The sequence below is a fragment of the Buceros rhinoceros genome, unplaced genomic scaffold, assembly GCF_000710305.1.
Source record: "Buceros rhinoceros silvestris isolate BGI_N320 unplaced genomic scaffold, ASM71030v1 scaffold3042, whole genome shotgun sequence".
Taxonomy (NCBI): domain Eukaryota; kingdom Metazoa; phylum Chordata; class Aves; order Bucerotiformes; family Bucerotidae; genus Buceros; species Buceros rhinoceros.
Window position 1 is genome coordinate 9,365 of NW_010396983.1, and position 8,200 is coordinate 17,564.

Below are 8,200 nucleotides of genomic sequence, written 5' to 3' on the forward strand. Positions count from 1 at the left end.
GGAGCCGTTCCTGACAGGAGGACACCTGCGGCATCCACCTGAGGCTCTGCTCTGCCCACCCGCCGTCTCCCCCCAGGCCCCGTAAGATGTGAGCCCCCAGCCTGCAGCTGCGGTGCCCTGGGGGCGGGGGGCAGCCACAGGTGACTCCTTCAGCCTGTGGGAGAATCACTTGAGCAGCTTCACCTGAGTGCCCCGCTGGCCGGGGCTGCCCCGCGCCCCTCTGGGCCGGTGTCACAGGTGGTTTTCCGGCTGAGCACAGCTGTGGGCGTCGGAGGGCGGGTGGTGGCAAGGTCCCCGTGCGCCCTTTGTTGCGGAGCACTTTGCTCTCACGCTTCCCGGCAGCACACCTGAAGAGCGGGCTGCAGGGAGCAGCATGACGGAGCCCTGGGCAGCGTTCAGCAGCCCCGCAGTTACCAGCAGACATCCCCGCACAGGAGGGCTTTCCAGCTGAAAGGGAAGGGGCGCAAGCACCGCGAAATTCCCCTCTCACATTTACTACAGTGCCAGAGGGTTTGGTTGCTGTACACCCATGTGCATGCAATCTGACAGAGGCAGGTGTCACCATCCCTTTGCCTGTACCTTTGCGTTCCGTAAATGGGGACAAACCATTTCTCTCACAAGGATGCAGTGAACAGGAGTGTGCTGCTGTGTGTCGCAGCTGTCAGACACCCTTCCCCAGTGGCTGGCTGTTCCATGTTTTTCCTTTACACAGAAAAGGTTCTCTTCTGCAAAGATTTCACGCTGCTGTGACTCCTTTGACTTCAGTACACGTGTTTGAGTCAGCAGTGTAGTGTGCCAGAAGGGAAGTATATGACTTGTTCTACTGCGTAGAGTGTCTTGGATAAAAAACAATATCGCAAAGTAGGCAGTCTCATCAATTTTCTCGTGTTTTCTTGGTTGCTATAGTTTGAGAAAAGGCAGGTATTTATTCTTTTCTAATTCTGGATATTTTTGCCTCACAAAGGTGGGCCTGGCTCTGGGAAAGGTAGCCAATGTGAAGAGTTAGCCAAGAAATACAGATTTACTCACCTGTGCACTGGCGACCTTCTCCAAAATGAATTATCATCGTTATCGGAGAGAAGTAAATTGATCAAAGACATCATGGAATGTGGTGAACCTGTGCCTGGCGTAAGCAACGGGTTTAATTGGGGTCCTGATTGTTAAACAAAGGCAGTGGTAGGGCAATTGTCTAAAGGGTGGAAATAAGACACTAGAGCTGATGATGCCCATTTAAGCAAAATTAATCTGCAACTTCAGAGAGAATTTTCCTTACTGCCAGACCTGTGGCACTTCTTTCCCCTTTCTATGCCAGTATTTCTTTACCTTTGAGGCTCACATAGGCAACAAATCAGTGATGAAATACACAGATGCTGCGTTACACATTGCAAAATGTAAGAATAAGAAACTTTATGTCTATTTTAAAGCTTCACATTTCAGATTCAGAGCTGGTCCTCCTGGCAGCTTTTCTAATTTACGATACCTGCAGCAGTTCCCTGCAGAGCTGGGTGACATCCCAGAGTAGCTGGGCTGAAGTTTAATGGAGACTATGAAGACAGAATGTGTTGTTCTCAGCTGGACTTGAGTTTTACATGGCAGGTCTTGGCGGGTCTTCAGCAAGTGCAGCCAGATTGTGGGATGTGTTTGTTAATGAAAAATACTGGGAACTGCTGCTCAGGGGAAGCTAAAAACTGTGCTGGGGCTTGAGTTTGATTGCCTTGCTCTTCAGTGTGTTCGGTCAGGTGTTCTCGTGTCATTTGCCGTGTAGTATAATTGTATCATCAAGGACATTTCAAAATGCATTCAGATTGGACAGTGCTGCAGCAGTACTCCAAAGTTTCACAGGTATTAACATTAACTTTGAAACTATGAAATATTCCCAGCTACCTAGTGGAACACGTTGGGAACTCGTGGGTGTTTTGCCACACTACATTTGTGCAGTGTAGTTGGTCCTGAGAGGAAAAAAGTAGGGTGCCCTGCTACTGCAGGACAAGAAAAACACCCGCATTTACAGGACCTGGTTTTGGCAAAACGAGGCAACTCTCAAGGGTGTAGGTCTAAAGCCAGTGTAACAAATAGATGCATCAATCTTTCTTATTAATTAACCAAGTAACACCCTTTCTTTCCAATGCAGGGTATCATCCTAGAGCTACTAAAGGAAGCCATGGTTTCCAAGTTAGGGGAAACAAAAGGATTCCTGATTGATGGGTATCCCCGGGAGCTGAAAGAAGCAGAAGAGTTTGAGAGCAAGGTGACCATGTAATCATAATGCTGTTGTTACTGCTATTAAGATATGACTGTACTTCTGATGCTGCTTGGCTCTCCATCTTCAGCCGATTGCAACAGGGACGTGTAAAGATCCAATCCAACAGCATTGTGCTGCTGATCACTGAAACTTTGTCACCCCATCAGTACAGCAAGAACAGCTTTTGCCCTCATCTGCACAGAGTCTGTAATACCAGAAGTAAAGGCTGATTTTACTGAGATTTAATACAAACCAGGGACAATTTGTGTTTAGTGGAAAGCACTGTTTTTAGAATCCATTTTCTAATTCTAGTGATGGCTGCTGTACTTCTCATGAAAAATCTCTTCAAGCACCACTGATCTAGGTTCATGGAAGCATGAATCCTCACAGTTAATATCTCTTTGCATTGCTAAAGCTTGCTGCCACTTTGAAACATCAAAACACAGATTTAATTTTTGTGATGAGTAACAGGTGGCATAGCCTTAAAAAGAGCATTTCACAAGTGACTGTGTGGCGGTTCAGAGAGTTACCGATTTCCTCAGTATGTGCTAAGACCTGCTGAGGAGTCTCAGATGTACATTTCTCAATCTGCAGAAAATACTCTGTGTAAGCCCTGTGAGTGAATTTGCCAGGGTCTAGAAGAGAAGTGATGAACTAGGAGAAATAGTTAAGTATGTATTCTATCATACTACACTTCACAAATGTCCTATACAAATGTGAAAGGTAATAAAACTTCAATGAATCATCTGTTTTCTCCCTGAACCTTTAGCTTCTTTAGGCAGTGGATTACCACAAAAGCCTAGCAAAATGTAGGCATCAGAAGCTGGACAAAATAATGGGCAATAGGATTTGCTATAGAAGCCATTAATGGAAATGATGATTTGTTAGTTCCTTTACTAAGATGCCACAGACTGTTAAAAAGACTTTGGAGGTTTCTTTCATTTTGTGTAGAAGGAGGTGCTATTTCAGCAGCGCTGTTTTTCTGGCAGTCGTTTGTGTGATGTCCTGTGAACACTGGTGTATGGTATAAAGTAGAACTCAGAGATTGGGATGTCCTGGGCTGAGGCATTGCCAGGCAAACAAGTCTTGATGCATGAAGTGCAAAACCAGAGCCCCTTTCAGTTCCCATAGGCACTGTAGCAGCAAAAGATCCTGTAGTCCTGAGCTGCCTTTGACGTTTGGAGTAAAATACAAGGGCCCCAAGTGATAATTTTGAACGTGCTAAGTCATCCCTCTTTCATCCATGTACCCGCTTACATGTTCACAGGGTGAACTTGGCTGGCTGTAAGCTGCTCAGTAAGTCTGTGAAGTTTTTTTAAATGAGTCATTATTAAAATAATGCCTTGCAGTTCTTTCTAAAGGTTGATGAGAAGGTCTTCCTACATTGTAATTGAATGGAAAGAGGTAGACATCAGGCTTTATTAATTAATGGCAGCAAAGTGCAAATGAATAATGCTATATATCTACAGGATGTATAAAAAGCATTATGACTGTTAACAAAGAACTGTTCTATTTAGAAGACATCAGGAATAGTGTTTTTACTTAAAAGCTTGACAGCTCTAAATAGAACGAGCTATGTAGAAACCGCCAGTTTTGCCCAATTCCTTTCTGTGATATAACTGTACTTTTACCTACCCATAATTCTAGAGAAACACACATTTCTGTTCCCTCCTTGGTCTTTCTGCTAAGTGAGAAGTAGAAAACAATATTAAATCACAAGTTTCACATCACCTGGTGGAAGATACCCAATACGTTAGACTTGTTTGGCTTCCTGCAGATGTCCCCACAGCATGGATTATTTAAGCTAAACTGTGTCAGGAAAACAGTCATTTAAGAAAAAAACAGTATTAAAAATCACTGTAATAACTGTTAGGGGCATTACTTTTACTTTTTTGCAATTTTTAACTTGGAAGAATGACATTTCTCTAACGTTTTGAGTTCCAGAGAATAGCAACATTGAAACTTTTAAGGGAACCATATAGATTTTTCAAAAGCAAATCAGACCCAGTCTATCAAACAAGATACTATAATGATTGTACCAGACAGTAGACTCCTTCATATCATCATCGTAAGGTGATGATACGACTAACTATTGAAAGGAATCATCCCTCATTTATTCTGTTATAATTTAGAGCCGATCATGGAATTCCTCACGTGGAGCTGGAAGGAAATATCTTCTCACCATCCTAGTCCAATTATACAAAAAGACATTTGTTTAACTCATCGATTAAACTCACATCTTTTTTAACCCCGCAGTCTAAGTCTCTTGCGCTGTTGGAACTGCCTTGGTGACTCTTAATCTCCCAACCCAATACTGCTGCTGCTAATAGCATTAGTGTTTTCTGAGCCATGTGGAAAAAATGGATGGATAAAAGCCTGTCATTGAACTGTCTGAGATAATCCCTTGGCTTCACCTGTCTCTTAGAAAGACATTAAGATGGTAGAAAGGTCAACGTAATCCAAACATCCACGGTAAATGCAGAAGGCCTAACATGAAATATTTACCTTTAGAATATTTCTTCCTTTAAGAGTTGTCAACAAAGGTAACAATGGCAATTTCCATCTTTCGGTCATTTAGACTTTCTTTGCGGTAGCCATGGTAAAAGTGTGAATTTCCAGTGGTCTCTAGAATGAAGAACATGATGACCGTCTTTTCTCAAGATTCTCATTTTTCCTAAAAGGTGTTTTCTAAATCCCTGCTGGAAAGGGAAGGAATAAGAAAAAGTCTGAGAGCTTTTAAAGTATTGAATACATAACTGCATGGAAAAATTAGCACATTACTTTTCTCTGATCCTGTAACGGCTTTATTTTACTGGATAGCATGGAGTTTATCCCAACAGTTGTTGCTCAGACAAAACCTTGTGTCAGAGCGAGCTGTGTCTGGGCAGGATGCATGACAGAATATATTGCAAGATTTATGCAATAAATATATATGCTATAAATTACATGCAAATTTTTCAGCATCTCAAAGAAAGAATGATGGGGATTTGTATTTAGAACTTTTGGCTCTGTCCTAAAATATTAAAAGGAACATTTTGCTCTTTCTTGCCAGTTCTTTTTCACCCATGAAGTACTACAATATCTACAAATGTAGAGGGCAACAATTATTTACTATCTTTGCCAAGGCCTGGTAATAAAAATAAATAAATCTGCATTTATTTTCTTTATAGAAAAGGGCAGATTGCCCCTTAAGACTAGTTTGGCACTAGCCAAAAAGCACTAAATGGTGGGTTTCTTAGAAAATTTGGAAATTACTCACCAGTGTGAAAATGCAAAGTATATCACATCCTTTCTTTATGCTATAGACAGTAATCACGTGGAGTTACACGGCAGATATTGACGTAAAGTAGTGTGTGACATAAAGTAGTTCCCAGGATGAATTCCTGTGAATGCATCCAATAACAAGCATCTGATGGTGTCTCATTTCTGTTTCAAGTGGGCACACTTTAATTTGGCCGTTTCCTTCTATTGCCTCTTGAAATTCCAGGGTGTACTTTACCAATCCCTGAATGACAATATACTTCTTACAGATTGAAGAAAGCAAAGGCTGGAAAAATCACTGTGTCAAGCAGTCCATGAGTCCAGCGCTGTTTGCGTCGAGCTTTTATTGAACAGTTGCAGATAATGAACAAACTGAAATTACAATCTTCAGTCCAAGTAGCAGAATTTTTCACATCATACCTCCTTTTCTCTGTACATGTAGAGCCCAGTCAAGAAGAGCCTTGATCCTGAACGCTGGGATCTCTGAGTGCTGCTACAGTAAGAGGTGTTTGTTAATAAGTGTAATTTCTGCTTAGGCAAATATGAAAGTAATTTGCTAAGCAATTCCTTTGATGACTCTTCTGGTGGCATTTCTTTTTAAAATTATCCAAACAAAAGCAGTTTTCCCAGGCCAGTGGTTTGAATACTTACTGTTTTTCTTTTCTCTAGATTGGGGAACCAAAACTTGTGATCTGCTTGGACTGCTCTGCAGAAACTATGAGCAGTCGCCTCCTGATGAGAAATGAGAGCAGTCAGCCCTCTGATAACGCTGAAACCATCAAGGAAGGAATCGAAAGTTATTACCAAGCGGCAAAGCCTATGATTGCGTACTATGAAAGGAAGACACAGTTATGCAAGGTAAATTGTTTGACCTTTTAGATTAAATCACTGCTTTTTACTTCCATTATGTGAGCAATATTCGTAAAATACTGACACGACACCGTTTATGAATTTACTAGTCTCTGCGCTTTCTATTTTGTTCTCATCTTACACTTCCCTGGTTTGTTTACAACTTCTACAAACCTCTGCATTCCAAGTTACAATTTGAGAGATTTATCCCGAGTCTGAGCATATATCCTGAATCAGTACCTGATCTGCATAGATTATCTTATTAAACATTAATGCTGGAAAGCTTTTCTTTTAGGATTTATTTCTCTATAAGGGCTTTCAGAATTAGGATGAAAGATTATGTTAATCTAAAGCCTTTTAGTTAAATTTACAGAACTGACAGTGTATATCCTGAAATAAAACAAAATTGCACACAAGAAACATCTTTCTGCTGGAATGAATGACATAGTTATATTAAGTTCCATTAGACCTGCCCAGGATGTGATATTTAAAGCACTCTTTTTATTCTTTAATCAATACATTACACAGAATAAAGAAAAATTCTAATGGTGCTGTTAACTGATGTGTATGTGGGCACGTCTGTAAACTCATTGATATAGGGTGTTTGTATTTCTTTTTATGTATTTCTCTGCTCTGTCATGACAAACTGTCCATTATGTTCAGCTACAGAAAGATCTAGTCCTTCTGATCCTTCTTGTCCTAAAAGGGAAAGAATCCAGTAATAGTTTCTGGAAATATTATGGAGCCTTTGCTAGAGGCTGTAGCAAACATGCAAATCCCATATCCCAAACCCTTCTCTTCTGCAAAGTTGCCAAAGAGGAACACGCAGCTAATATATGCACCCCTATCCTGAGAACAGCCTAGATGATGCAGTCCTGAGAAAAAGGATACTCGGAGAGTTCTGCTTTGCATCTTTTGCTAACCCCCCAGTAAGTGCAGAGAAGGCAAACTCCGGAGTAGCAGGAAAAAAACAAAACAAAGCAAAACAATTACTTTCCTTTTTAAAGCTTAAGAATACTTATTTGGTTTTATTTGTATTTTGTTTGACGAGAGCTACCTTGCCAGTATTGCAAGGATGCATCTCATTAAGAATTTGGTGTAATGCACAATACACCCACACAGTGTGATGCAGAGGAAAACGGAACTCTCTGTGTCGCTAAGATCTTATTCTAGTGAGCTGTGCTTACCAGTGTTTCCCTTTTTGAAGCAACAAAGATGTGACGGCCCCGAAGAGAATGAAACCGCACAAAATACTTTCACACAGATTTTGCATTCGTGGTCAGCCTTCTTTCTCTTGGTGTGGGCTCTCCTCACCCTTAATACTTCTGCTGCAAGTTCCTGCTCCATCTCCTGTGCGGTCTGTGCAATGGCAAAACACGCAGTCTTTGCGTGGAAGCTCATTAGCTCCTGAAGGGACTTGCCTAGGCTGTGGGTCAGAGCTGGATATGAGAACTTTGTACTCTTTTATCATTCATTTTGGGGGGAACTGGCATTGTGTGTTCGCATGTTAGAAAATATTCATGCATTGCTTGAACAGTCCTTACACCGTTTTTCTTACAACATCTGTACATTGTACTTGCTTCTGATGAACGCAGGTGTTCAACGTCCTTCCATGTTCTGGGTGGAGTTATTGGATATGAAAGCTCTGTAAAATCAGCTTTATAAACATTACAATGTAAGACATCCTTTTAAGGTTGAAAAACATGTTCTATTTTTCTTGAATGCGGGTACCCTGTATTGAAATGTTTACCTCATCTGCTTTTTACTAACCTGATAAAATACACATCTGCTATGAAGATGTGATTTCATTATCGATTTAAGTGAAGTAGGGACATGCTCTCTCTCTCC

At 41.2% G+C, this 8,200-nt stretch overlaps 1 protein-coding gene across 1 annotated transcript in view; it reads left to right on the plus strand.

Moving 5' to 3' along the window:
• LOC104502129 (adenylate kinase isoenzyme 5-like) overlaps nt 1-8,200 on the plus strand; it is a 23,409-nt gene that overhangs the window by 8,516 nt on the left and 6,693 nt on the right. Inside the window, exons 4-6 of the mRNA XM_010146054.1 lie at nt 965-1,128; nt 2,132-2,248; nt 6,173-6,361. Coding sequence (XP_010144356.1) covers nt 965-1,128; nt 2,132-2,248; nt 6,173-6,361 — 470 coding nt within the window. The remainder of the gene's footprint in view (nt 1-964; nt 1,129-2,131; nt 2,249-6,172; nt 6,362-8,200) is intronic.